Raw genomic sequence first — 14,670 nt, forward strand, 5'->3', positions numbered from 1 at the left:
TAGATTTGCTGATTGAAGTGTGTTAATAAGTTGGGAAGCCAAAAGACAGTCAGATCTGTCTGCATGAACGTTGAAGTCACCGACTACTATATAGTGTTGGTGAGAGAGAGTGTTTTGGACTATGAAGTCCATAAGGTCATGGGTATGGGCCGGAGAACAGTCCGGGGGTCTATATATTATCAGGCCAGCTAGGGACGTTTGAGGGTTGATTTGGAGGCAGAAGTGTAGCCCCTCTATGCCGGCGAGGGTGGTAGGAGTGGAAGAGGATAAGGTGTATTTATCTTTAAAGATAATAGCCACTCCGCCACCTCTTCTGTTCTTCTCTCTATTGGAGAGACTTAAAGTGAAACCGAGCGGAACGGCTAGAGCAATGGAGGCAAGGTTTTCTTCGTTGAGCCACGTTTCGGTGAGAAATAGGGCGTCCCACTCTGTGTCAGCTAGCAGCAGATAGATATCATCTGCATGTTTAAGAAGGGATCTGCAGTTCAGAAGCCCAGCTTTAAAGGGGGAGGTGGGAGTGTTGGCTGAGCGATAGTTCAATGTTTTTGGGTAGGAATTAGCAGAGACTGAAACGTCACACAGAGGCTTGTTGCACCGTGAGCAGGAGGGGGGTAGGTCCGGGGCGGAAAGGTCGAGCCTGGGAGCCTGACAATGGTTGCCAGGGTTAAGTGCTAGAAGTTCGCTTCTAGACCAGACTATCCTTCTTGTGTGGGACTGGTCACTGGCAGCGTGGCCGGCGCCGGGCGCGGTCCGGTCGCGGACGGGCGCAGACGGGCTTGCCTTAGGCGCTCCCGCTGCGCTTCCTAGGTAGACACATTTTTATAGAAGGAAGGGGGTGTTGCCAGATGGGGTGGGCGTGAGCCCAATGGATTCCCCTCAGCTGGCGTCAATGAGGGTGTGTTCCCCTCGTCAGCGCTGAGATCCGCTGAGCAGGAGAAAGGCAGGTTGTTTTAAAATTAACCAGTATTAGTCACACGTAAAGTTTAAAACAGTTAAAAGTCAAGACAAAGTTTCTCCCGGCTTCCGCCTCAGCAGCATGCAATTTCTTAAAGACGCGCTAGTGCCTCAGCACAGGGTTTAAATACTTTTGCAAGGGGGCGTGGCCAGATGGGGTGGGCGTGAGCCCAATGGATTCCCCTCAGCTGGCGTCAATGAGGGTGTGTTCCCCTCGTCAGCGCTGAGATCCGCTGAGCAGGAGAAAGGCAGGTTGTTTTAAAATTACACAGTATTAGTCACACGTAAAGTTTAAAACAGTTAAAAGTCAAGACAAAGTTTCTCCCGGCTTCCGCCTCAGGAGCATGCAATTTCTTAAAGACGCGCTAGTGCCTCAGCACAGGGTTTAAATACTTTTGCAAGGGGGCGTGGCCAGATGGGGTGGGCGTGAGCCCAATGGATTCCCCTCAGCTGGCGTCAATGAGGGTGTGTTCCCCTCGTCAGCGCTGAGATCCGCTGAGCAGGAGAAAGGCAGGTTGTTTTAAAATTACACAGTATTAGTCACACGTAAAGTTTAAAACAGTTAAAAGTCAAGACAAAGTTTCTCCCGGCTTCCGCCTCAGGAGCATGCAATTTCTTAAAGACGCGCTAGTGCCTCAGCACAGGGTTTAAATACTTTTGCAAGGGGGCGTGGCCAGATGGGGTGGGCGTGAGCCCAATGGATTCCCCTCAGCTGGCGTCAATGAGGGTGTGTTCCCCTCGTCAGCGCTGAGATCCGCTGAGCAGGAGAAAGGCAGGTTGTTTTAAAATTACACAGTATTAGTCACACGTAAAGTTTAAAACAGTTAAAAGTCAAGACAAAGTTTCTCCCGGCTTCCGCCTCAGGAGCATGCAATTTCTTAAAGACCAATCTTAAAGACTAATCAATGGTTCCATGTTTGGCTATTTGGTTTACTTGTCAGACCCTAGCCTAGTGCACTGAGTGTGCCCAGGACGTGTAAATCGAAATGCTGCTGGTGGTCCTGCAGCACTGGTTGTGCCACCCACAGAAGCAGCCTTGTAAAATGTGTCTACGGTCTGCCATTGCAGAGCCTGCATGGAGTCTGGTACTCTCATGCTGACTGGGCAAGTGCACCCACTTCCCCGTCCCTAAACCTTTCCTTTTTTTTTATATCAGTCACCCCTATGGTAGGCCCAAGGGCAGGGTGTATTGTAAGGATAAGGTAGGGCAAGCCCTGGTGTGTGTGGCTGTCCTAATAGTGAATTACAGCCATTTTTGTTTTTCACTATTGCAAGGCTACCTGTTCTCCATAGGCCAGAATGGGCTGTTAGAGTGATTACATTTTACAATCCTAACTGTCTCCGAGAACATGGTAGAAATTCGAGTTTAGTATCCCTGAACTCAGAATAATAAAATACATCTTTTAGTAAAGTTTATTTTAATATTCTGTGTTTGTAAATACCACCTTTAGAAAGTAGGTATTTGCTTGTCTAAGCATTCAAACCTGCCTCTACTAGGTTTCCGTATTCCTGTGTCTGGTTTTGTGAGTGACAGGGCTGGGAAATTCCAAGAGACAGGCTGAGTCACCCGGTAGTGAATAGAGAGATCTGCATCTAGATGGGATGGAGGAGTTGCACCTGAACCTTGAATAGGGCTTTGCCAGCCTTCCACAATGCTGGCTCCACCCCCTGGGGAGCGGCTGATGTCTCTGCCCTGCACACTGAAAGAAGAGAAGGAGTCCTGTAAACAAAGTGCTCCAGGACTGTACTTGCCTTCCACAATGCTGGCTCCACCTCCGGTGGGGCGTCTGATGTGCCTGCCCTGTACTGTGAAAGGAAAGGAGAAGTCTGGTAAACAGAGTGCTTCAGAACTGGTTTGGACTGGGCAAACGCCACTCTCCCCTCAGAAAACAAAGGATTTTGGGGTATAGATATTGGGACCCTGATCCCATGAAATTAGATCACTGTGAACTACAAGAAGAAACCTTCACTGAGGAGAGAAACCTGAAGAAACTGAGGAGAGAATATTCCCAAGCTGAAGTGCTGCCTGGGGGATTGGCCTGCAGTGCTTGCCTAACTGCCAAAGGAAGGAGAAAGGAATTTTGTGTACTTTACTTTCAACTTGTGAAGGATCTCCAAGGGCTTGGAAAAGAGCTTGCCTCCTGCTGAAGTCTCAGGGACAACAGACTTCACCCCCAGCTCCCCAGAGTCCTTTGGAAGTGCCTGCTGCTGTTTTGGGTCTTCTGAGGAACTGTGTGCCGCTGGAACTGTTGCACTGCACCGCATTTGAGAGAAGCGTGCCGCAACAAAGAGGAAGCGTGTCACCGTCGCTGCTGCTGCCATCGCAACTCCGAAGGAGGGTGTCACCACTGGAGTTGTCGCACTGCACCGCATCAGGAGAAGAATCTCGCAACGAGGTCGGAGTGTGTCGCAGTCGCTCTGCCTGCCGTAACATCTCTGAAGGAGGGTGTCGCCGCTGGAACTGTTGCATTGCACTGCATCGACCAAGAGCACCTTACTTCCCCGAGAAGCGCGCTGCCGTCAGAGCTGCTGCCTTTGCATCTTGGATGTTGCTGCTGTAGTTGTCGCATCGAGCGGAAGCTTCACGCATCGTGGGAGAAGAACGTCGCCGCTGGAGCTGTTGTCGCATCGTAAGGGTGTCGCCACTGCACGCATCGAACCGAGAACTTCTCGCATTCCCGAGAAGCGTGCCGCATCTGGAAGATCTTCCAAGTCTTTATTTCTTTGTATCTGAACTTTGCAGCATTTCCCCTTATCCTGACTAGAGGAGAGGGTTCCTATTTGTCACAAGTACCTGCCTGTGCCAACAAGAGACCCCCAAATCTAACAGAAGGCAAATATCTGCAGGAATACCACACAAAATATAGTTCTCTCCAACACACCGGATGAGCCTATTCAATGATAGGATGAGCAGGATACAGAGGTTTTTTTTCTGCAGATACATAAAACAGACACACTCTCGACGCCGAATTTTCACCCGGAGTGAGTGCTGTTTTAATTTTTTATTTTTTTTACAGAGATTGCCCTCACCCTTGTCCCTGCTTCCCTCCCCAATATGCCCAGGGACAGTTCACCACCTCTAGCTGCAGCGAGCTTTAAATAGGCTCAGCTGCAGCAAAATGTCAATGAGGGTCCAAGAGACCTACTCAAGGGGTCAGTGACTTACAAAATTAAATAATATTAAAATTAATAAATTTGAAGTGAATACATTCTATACTAATAAAGACATAAAATAAAACATCTGGAAACTTTTTCTATATTTGATGAATTAAACAAAATGTTAAAATATTTGTGCATTTGTTTGGTGTATACTTGTTTTTGTATTGTTGTATTGAGGTTCAAGTCATAGAAATTGCTTAGGCCGGGGGTCCCCAGTTTAAAAAGGAGACAGAACCTCTAGGAGGGCCTATATTTCTTTCAACATTGAATATATCCTAAATGATTAGTCAAAAGATGCCAAAGAGAGATCTTTGAAATATTATTCAAACATGGAAAAATTTTATTAGACTATTTTGTCATTTTTGTAAAAAAATTTTAAAGACTCATATATAAAAAATACATTGCATTATCATTTCACAAATCAACATTTTACATACATTTGGTGATAGTCCTATCATTCAAAAATGCCCTCTAGTAGCAATTGATCCTATTGATCAGAGACACAGAGACACACATTCATCACACAATATCAAAATACAATAATGGACATACCTAACATAAACAGCTAAGCAAAATTATACAAGACATTAACTGACATAAGTGGTAGCTCTAAGGTGTATTTGAGAGGGTACGTATAGGAACCTAGATGGAGTGGTTCTGTTGGTTATGATGTACTTGACCAAAACGTATCCAAGACAGGGGTGTTGGGCCGACGTACGTTTCGGTGGAAAGCCACCTTCCTCAGGGCCAGAAACAAAAAGACTAACAGGCAAGTGACACAAAATCTTTAAAATATGAGGGCAACATTCAAAATTCTGAAAAAACAGAGAATGGGAAAAATATAAGTATCATGAACTCTTTTACTTTTTACATTTTTACATCTTAGTTTTTGGCATCATGTAAATACACACATTTGCTTTACATATTTTAGGAGTTTGCTGAAAGCTCATAGCTAGCTAGCACTCTTGCTAAGTATGGTTAGGTAGACCTAAGAACATGGTTAGTCCACATAGTAAGAAGATAGAAGGAGAAGAAGAAATCAGAACCGATGAGCCCACTAGGTCTAGAGCACCTAGAGTGATTGGCAAAATGCCTAAAGCATGCAGTGCTTTTAGGGTCTGTGGTAGTGCGCTGTTAACCTTATTTGAGAAATATATATATACACATAAGTATAGGGGTTACCTATGATTTGAAGAGGCTGCATATATAAATGTTTACGATTCTGGCTGGACTTTTTTGGAGTGTGTGCTGAAAATTAGAGTACCGAGAATTTCTGTAGTTTTGTGGGCCAAAGGGTGTTATATTAATAATGCTGGTTTAATTTGTTGTCAATTACCTCAGAATGAGAGGCCCATGCCTCGAGGTTTCCTTAATTTTTTAGAGCCACCGGGGCGTTTTCTCAGGGCAGTGAGGTAGTTTGCAATAATGAGAATCATTGGAGGTCCCCGGATTCCATTAATGACTCGGTGGGGAGTCACAGAAGTCAAAAGGTTAAGAATCACTGCTCTAGGGTACTTGAGAATCCCCCAGACTCTGTACTATCCTGAAAGCTCTACACAAAGCGAGTCAGTTCCTACTTGTACTCTGAGCTTTTTATCAAAGTCCTCTGGAGTTTAAGCTTTAGGGATCAGTCCTTGATCCCCCCCCCGCTTCTTCTTTATCTTCTCTTTTTCTTGTCTTGTTTTATCTGACATTCAAATGGTATTCAATATTGTTATGTATGCAACTATAAATTTTAGACTTTAGGTCTGTACTAGTTATGTAGTAGCTCGTCATTACCACTCTAAAGTTGTAGTTACAGCGGAGAAGTGAAATATTGCTTGCCCTTCTGGACTATAGCTCCTGTACAGGTCAACCAACATCTGCTGGCGTATCAGTTAATATCAGACTAAGCACAGCTGTGATATTTTGTTGTAGCTTGTAACCGGTTATTACAGTTCAATTCTGGCTTCTGCCTCTAGTCTTAATCGTTGCTCATAACGTTGCTTTCCATGAAGTACTGCATTTCTCTACTCTCGCTACAATTCATGCTTGGTGGGCAGGGAGGCAGTTCACATCTCGGCAAAACATAAAGAACAATTTACGGTGACCCTATGGCTCCCTCCATATCATGGGGTAACAACACTCTTCACAGCACACTTAACCTCCTGATTCGTTATGTCTGCATCCAGGTCCTCACCCTGATCTAGTCTCAGCTTCTCCTCGCACGCACAGAGGTCCCTTTTTCCTTTCTCCTCAATATCAAATGGGGATCAACTTCCTCTACCAACCAGTAGCCGGCCACACGTGAATCTACCCAGCTCTGTACATCTCCTAAGTTCTCCTCTACTAGTTGTACTGCTCACGTGATTGGGTGCTCAGCACACAGTCCCTTTGGTCACAAGTAGTGTCTCGTAAGCTGAGTCTCTGACTCATCTCTACAGGGTTTGCTTTCACACCCATGGGTGACTCGAGTGAAGTTAGATCAGTGGACCAGCGCTGAATGTGAAAAACAGGTTATTGTAGCCCCACAGAACCCCACCCAGTACATACATAAATGAAGGGATGTCCGTACTTTTGGGTTACCAAGAGGGAACGGTTGTGATCAAAACGATCTTTCATTAATGATTTACACACTTAAGATCACTAGTAATGGAATATGTATTTCAACCTATTTATTTCAAAATATTTATTTTAGAATGCCTAGATCTAGTGCACATAATATTGGTAACATCACATAAGATAATAAGAAGCAGCTAAGCTTTTCAATAACCATGTAAACAGGAACGAATAGTATAATCACAATGTATAGCCTATACACCCTCACTGTGCTATCTCTAAGCACTATGCTAGTCTACCAGTGAATAAATAATAAACCTGAGTTTTGGCGGTGGTGCGAATACTGGACAACAGGGTTTGTGTATCTGTTTAGGATAGCTTGTCCACTATTTCAAGCACAAAGCCAAGAGCTACGAAATTGTGTCTTCAAGAGAACACAACCCTGGCACCAGTTTGTGGATCCAGAAAGGAATGCTTCTCACATCCTCAGGAAGTCTTGCTTGAGTCTTCCTCGATTGAGATGGAATCTGGTGCTGTGCTCATCTGAGTCTGCGACTTGAGTGAAGTTTCTCTGATAACTAAGTAGTCAAGTGACAGTCTTTGTATACTGAATCATTAGAGAGACTGGAATTTCTGACATGAATTGAGGAATGGCTGACATAGATTATGTGCATCAAGGAGTGCGTCTCAGCCGTTTCCTAATGGACATATAAGATGAGAGGACATCAATATATGACCTTGGCAAAGGCACCTGCCCCAGACTGATGTCACCCTGGGAGTGTATACTAGACGTGGATGATTTGGGGTGCTTGCGTAGTTGGAGGCATGCTGGATGCCCCCTCTGAAATGCCCCGATTATCATGCGGTAATACTAAACATGTGTAGCATGTATCTGGGACATGGACATTGTATAAGCAGTACCTTCAATGCACTTGATATCTGCCACTTCCTTGGTATTCTCCCTCTATGGTAAGGACACACCTTTAGGTCAGGATATTTAACGCAGGCAGCTGTGGTGATGAGAGGCTGGCCGGGTGATGATAGTGATTAGACCTGTATGGAGAAGGCTCCACCATCAAGGTCTAAATGGACTCCGAAATTGCACGTAGCATCGGTTACAAGGACCCTGAAATTTCTCTCAATCTGGCTACCTCTCATATACTAAAAAAACCTTCCTTCTGAAAGTTGGGGACGTTTGCATCACAGTGGCTCCAGTGACCTGTGTTACAGCACTGCTAAGATAATAGCTCTGGTAAAAACAATTACCCAGCTATTCAGCTTCCACATGAAGGTTGTAGCCAAGTTTTGATTATTGAAATCGACTGTCATTGTAAAGAGCACCTGGACATGACAGACGTCATTATATATATATGGCAGAGTGATTGTATTTTGTTTTTTTCTTTTCTCCTTGTAGACCATACTTTTGGCTGGGGAATGAAACCCATAAGGTTCCAGTTGCGCTCTTTGCACTAAACAGAAACCGGCTTCTAGCAAGACTGAGAGCGAACAAAGATGTCCAGAAGAATTCCATTGTTGTGCTACAAGGAGGGGAAGAGACCCAAAGATACTGCACAGATACTGGGATTATTTTTCGCCAGGTAATATACTCACTGAATTGCAACTCAAAAAACTTGTATTCCAATGTCTTTGGTTTCACTGACACTTTTTTAGCCAGAGGCTATGTTGTTTTTCATCCTACAACATTTTCTGATTTCACTAGCTCAAAAGTCCCATTAAGGAAGTTTATTATTTAAGGTTTGAAGTGTAGTTTTAGAAGAGAGCCGACTGTAGGATCAACCTATTTACATGGTGCTTTTGACAGAATGATTATTTGGATACGATTAAATAGGTAAACCTGCTATTATTGCTCCATTTTATGAAAATGGAAGCAACTTTAAGCTGCACGCTTTCACCTGTTGATGCTTTCTTTTAGGTTTCAAATGTTGGTGAAATAAAGCCAATATCAAGGTATGCCTCTTTATACTCTCCAAACTCTGCATGTAACTTGAGGTTACTTAACACCATCAATGCTGATGGTATTCCCCTCCTGTGCTGGTTCCGAGTTATTCTCATTGTTCATGACGAGCTCAGCTCATCATGAGTGTACGAGAGGTGTACCTCATGACGAGCTGAGCTAGTCATGGGCATCGAAGGGGTTAATCTATCCTCCAAACAGACAATGCAGCACCACCTCCGCCTCAGCGCAGGCCTATCATAGCATCAGTGTAGCATCACCACCTCAGGATCAGCACAGCAACACCACAGCCTCACTCAGCGCCACCTCAGCACCAGCACACCATCTACTCTGCATCACTCAACACCACCACATCAGCAGAGCACCACCTCTGTATCAGTGCACCACCAGCACAGCCCAACCCCAGCACTAGCGCAGCCCCACCAGAGCAGCATCAGCCCCACCTCAGCATCACCTAAGAACCAGTACAGCATCACGTCCGCACCAGGGCAGCATAGCCCCAGTGCAGCATAGCCTCAGCACTAACACAGCACCACCAAAGCAGCACCCAGCACCACCTCAGTATCACTCAGCGCCACCTGAGCACCACCTCCTCACAAGCACACCACCACCTCATTATCACTCGGCATCAGCACAGCACCACCTTAGCATCACCTGAGCACCACCTCAGTATCCACAGAGCACCAACTCCTCATCCGTGCAACACCACCACTGCAGCACCAACTCAGCACTTCCTCAACACAACCACCGCTCTTCCTCAGCATCAGTGCAGTACCACCTCAACATCAGCACAGCACCATCTTAGCACCAGCACAGCACCACCTCAGCATCAATGCACCATCACCGCCCCACCTCCGCACTAGCGCAGCCATACCTTAGCAGCAACTCAGCACCACTTCAGCATCAGCCTGGCACCACCGCATATGTGCAGCATCACCTCACCACAGCACCAACTCAGCATCACCTCAGCACCAGCGCAGTACCACCACTTCAATATGACACAGCAGCCCTTCAGCATTACTTAACACCACGTCAGTATCACTTGGCATCAACTGAGTACCACCTCAGCACAGCAACGCCACTAGTGCAGCACTACCATTAGCACAGCTTCACTCAGCACCATCTTAGTCTGCCCTCAGAATCTGGCATCCGTTGATTCTCCCCTAGTGTCTGTCCACTGTTCGTTTTGTAATTCAGGTATTATTTCCCATCCTCCATCCTCCCATTTATGGCCCCTCCCAATAACAAACAAAACAAGCATTGGGATAACCAATAGTTCTTACTTTTGGGACTTTTTACGTGTTTAGTTATCCAGCACAATATCCTGGGTGCAACAACATCAACTGTTGTGTTGCATGGCTAAACACTTATAAGGTCCCAAAGGCAAGACCTATTGGCTATGCCAATATTTGTTCCCTTTGAAAGCACTGGGTCCTTCTGAGATGCTGCATATTAGAAAGGTCAGCTGTGTCGCAGTTAAGGGCCAGTGATCACATTCACCGCATTCCCAAATTATCCAACAAACAAAAACAAAGCCTGGTCAGGGTTACTGAGAGCCATATAAATGCTTGTACAGGGCAACACTTGCAAAGCAGGGCTGGGCTGCCCTATACAGCAATCAAGCTGTGCTGGCCGGGATGTCCATTTTTGCCTATTTGTTGGCCTGTTTCATCGTCTGTTGGGCTGTATTTTATTGTTTTTTTTGTTTGAATATCTTTTATTAGTTTTTCAGTGCATAATCACAGTACATGCCAATAGAATGATCAAGAAATGCAAAAACCATCCCTGAATTGCACAGAGGGAAACATAAAGCCTTAATAGTGCTCTTTGGGACATTAGTCACACATTACATCTAGTGAGGCAAAAGGAGAAAAGCAAGAAGAAATAAATCAATGTTCTCAAAGCGCATGCCATGCCCAAGGGTGAGTCTCATCCCTACTGAGCAATAGGTCCGTACCGGGAAGGGACAATACGTCAGGCAGTGAAAGGACATAGTGATTCCCAAGGCGTGACCTGAAGAAATACGGAAAGTATACGTGGTAAAAAGGCGTTAGAGAGTGTACAGCCGTGCGGGCCAGGTATGAATGTAACCTTGGGTCCACGGACGTGACCTGGTATGACAGTGCCCCGTATGCGTGTGTTTCCCGCAGCCCACATCTAATAACAGGTATGGGGTGTGCCCTTCAAGGTGGTCCCATAATTGGATGCTGTGAGTCATAAAGCAATGTATTTACGATACAATATTCAAAACATCCTAACAAGTGTGTCAAGTGGAAGAACTGTCATGACACCAAAACGTGGCCAACAAGGGGGAGGGGAAAAAAAATAGAGAACAGAAAAAAAGGGGGGGGACCAGTAAAACTAAAAGAAAGAAAAGAAACAACAGAAAGCAATGAAATAAAGAAGCAAGCAGCGTGTCTGTGTGTGTCCATGGACATGTGTCTTTGAGTCAGGGGAAAGGCCAGTGTGGGGGCTGGGAGACAGGGGTCAAACATGATCATGGGCTATAGGCATCATGCCCTCTATGGCAAATGGGGGGGGGGGGTGCCGGGGTCACTGTCATGTGGGGTGACAGTGGCGTCATGTAATGCAGATGCAGTATGTCGTGTGCAGGTACCGGGCTAGAAACAACCTTGTGTGTGCACTGCTCTCCTCACCACCCGTTGCCCAAGCCGTGGCCGGAGGGAAGAGTGTCTAAGTAACTCCCTGATCGAGACACTCCTGATGGAAGGACCTCAGGGTGTCGTCCCAAAGCTGCGCTATGGGGAACTTCCGCAGCCCCGCTGTCTCTTCCCTGTGGAGGGTGGTGCTTTCCACTCCCGCCCAATTATCAAAAGATGCACGCCAGTGTTTAGCATGTGGGGGTTCGCCAAACTTCCAGCGCATAGTGAGGAGTCTCTTGGCTACAATAAGCCAGAGATCCCAGAATCTAGAATGGACTTTGTTGTGTTTCATTCTCTTATGGAGGCCTAGTAGACATGTCTCCCACGTGTGCTGTAGGTCCTCGCCAACACCCTTTGTCAACAGCAACGTCACAATGGGCCAATATGTCTGTATACAGGGACAGGTCCAGAGCATATGGAGAAGGTCCGCCCCGACCAGCAAGCATCTCGGACATGCGGAGGTGTTGACTGCAAAGTACTGATTAATTTTATCTGGCGACAAGTACGCACGATGCAAGATATAAAACTGGATAAGTTTGAAGCGGGAGTTACGTGGAATGTTGATGGGGCCTCCCAGCACCATTGTCCATTCCTTATCCGTCCATTCCTTTCCCCTAATTGCTGCCCACTTATCTCGCAGTAGTTGGAGGGTGCACTGTGTGAGTGTCAAGAGAGCCTGTGCCAGCCAGTGGATCACATGGGAACCATTTCCCATGGCATATAGGTATTGCACCAGGAGGTGCGTCGGCAGCTCCTCGGAAATGTCGCCCCAAGCCCGCATGAATGTGCGTATAAGAGATGCATGCAATGGGAATTGCCCAGCTGGGAGGCCCGTGTTTGTAGCTAGAGTCCCAAAGGGAACCAGGGCACCGTCTACATACAAATCTGCCATTGTGTCCACCCCAGCTTGTGTCCATCGTTCCAATGCAGTCTCCGTCACCGCCCCGGCATCTCGGGGCGTGCGCAACAGTGGGAGGATCGGGCATAGGGCTTCACAACACGGGTGGGCTTCAGGCTATGCACATACCATTTGCGGGCCACTGCCAGGTGTAACTGCGACGGGCAGGGAGTGTTGGTCAAGGGGTGGAACATTGTATGGGCTTGTGTGTGAGTCAAAATAGTAGTGTCTGTGGCAGTATAGCACAGGTTCTTCCCACTCATCCATCCGGCTACCCACTGCAGCTGCGCCGCTAGGTAATATAGTTCCTGATTGGGAACTGCAAGGCCTCCAGCGTCTGTGGCCGCATAGAGTTTCGTCAGTGCTACTCTGGGTCTACCAGTGTCCCATATGAGCTTTCTAATAGAAGTTTCCAGCTCTCGGAAAATCCGGATCGGTACATACACCGGGATGTTAGAGTAGTAATACAGCAGCCGTGGTAAAAACGATCATTTTTGTCAGTGTCACACGGCTGGGCACGTTGAGGGGGAGGGTCTTCCAAAAGGCCATCTGCGCCTGTAAAGAGGAAATAGCTCTCACTAGGTTACCTTCCAATACGTCAGGCAGGGTTCTGTAGATGTGGATACCGAGGTACCGGAACGTGATAGGATACCAAGTAAGGCGCTCATTGTTAATGCTGACCTCACATTCTTGCATATCTGGACTGAAAGAGTACACTCCAGATTTGGCCCAGTTAACCTTGGGCCGTATTTTATTGTTGATTTATTTCCCTGATATTAAACAAGCGTTGCCTGCATCAAGCATACATCCATGCAGTCTTTAATACCCACTTACTGTGTGCACAAGTTTAAAACAAAACTTGTGCCTCTTTTGAGCTCTCTAGTTTGATTATATGGGCCGCTTTCATTTTGGCACCCGTGGCTGTTTTCTGCCCCAGTCCAACCTGATTGTTGTACTGTATATCTGACAGGTGTATCTGGCAGGTTTTACAATCAGGAGCAATGATTGCAAGCGAAATGTGCTCTTTGGTGACACGCCGCCATCTAGTGGTTGTTTATTAAAAGGATTTCAAAGTTTATTTCCCAAAAAATTTAAGGATCTAGCTAGAGAAAGGCTCCACTCTACAAAGTTTCAAGAAATAAAACGAAAATAAATAAGAGAGTATATACGTTGCCTGTTCCAGCTACATTTTCCTGACACCACACTTGTCACTCAAAGTATGTGACTGCCGTGTTTATTGTTTATAATGCAGATACTGAAAGAAAAACCATATTATTTGGGCGGTGGGGCTCAGGGAGGGTGGAGTGGAGTCGAATCTATAGAGGGTGGAATTTGCTCGATAACTTACTGGTTATCTTAATCATTCCGGATCATAAACTTCCCCGTCACGGTCCTTACGTTCTAGGGTAAGCATAGTTTCAATACCCCAAATTATGTCGGCCACAGTTAGAACTAATCTGCCACAGCCAATAGATGTCGCAGGACCACAATGTCAGCAGAAGACCGCTGACATTTCCCAAATTCATGCATAAGCAATGCGTTCAGTCACGGTTTTCGCTTTGCTTTCTGGAAATTGTGGTCCTGGTTTATAATAGGCTAAAAAAAGGCTACAAATCTCCACCTGCTAAGCAAAGACCTGGACTGGATCGCCTACTCATGCATTGACTTGAAAGCCCTCTTGCACACAATGACACTGAAGAAAGAGCTTCCAGCACACCCCACTAATCTCTGCAAAATATACATATAATAAACAAAACAAGCCGGGCGTCAAAAGTGGTGCACGAGCGAGTGCCCGCTGTGTCCAAAGTGAAAGCGCTGCGGCGAAAGTGAGAGCACCACGTTTTAATGACCGTGACGATGGAGGAAAGACAGATGGTGGCGCAACCGCACGCTGGTGGCAGGCAACAAACAGTCTTTTGGTAGCACTTTCAAAAGCCAGCTACTAAATGTCTCGCGTAGGGTAGCGCATGCGCTGGCTCTAGCGAGACCTAAAAACTATAACAAGCATTAGAACAGGCAGGAATATGACACCAGTGTTGCAAGTGCAAAAAAACTAGAAGCTCTTTTTTTGTTAATTCTCTTCTAGTACCTTTTTATTTTATAACGTTTCAACATGCTGCACAGCAGCCACACTGCTCTACAACATAACATGACATTGGCAAAGCCAATAGCTGTGGCTAATAACCTATAAGGTCCCAAAGGCATGACCTATTGGCTATGCCAATGCTTGTTCTAAGTGTGGTGCATTCCTCTTCACACATAAACAAGAGGAAAATGTATTTATTTATTTCCTTTGAGGAATGTTTTTGTGCAGGAAGATATCCCTTCCTGCACAATCACAATCCTGCTCGTAATGTAGGCACCCTTGCAGCAAAGCCTGCATTGGCGCTAGGCAGCCTCAAGTGCGCCAGCGCTAGGAGGGAGCAGAAGTGCGCCATTTCTTAGTAGATTTGGCCCATTACTGCTCTCTCTGTTTCACGCTG

The 14,670-nt window shown here is 46.2% G+C and overlaps 1 protein-coding gene across 1 annotated transcript in view; it reads left to right on the forward strand.

The window, feature by feature from the left end:
• The window catches only part of PEPD (peptidase D), a 270,142-nt gene that overhangs the window by 71,454 nt on the left and 184,018 nt on the right, over window positions 1–14,670 (forward strand). The window contains exon 2 of the mRNA XM_086950268.1: window positions 8,066–8,249. Coding sequence (XP_086806394.1) covers window positions 8,066–8,249 — 184 coding nt within the window. The remainder of the gene's footprint in view (window positions 1–8,065; window positions 8,250–14,670) is intronic.

Source organism: Lissotriton vulgaris, unplaced genomic scaffold (assembly GCF_964263255.1).
Source record: "Lissotriton vulgaris unplaced genomic scaffold, aLisVul1.2 SCAFFOLD_2274, whole genome shotgun sequence".
In the NCBI taxonomy this organism is placed as follows: domain Eukaryota; kingdom Metazoa; phylum Chordata; class Amphibia; order Caudata; family Salamandridae; genus Lissotriton; species Lissotriton vulgaris.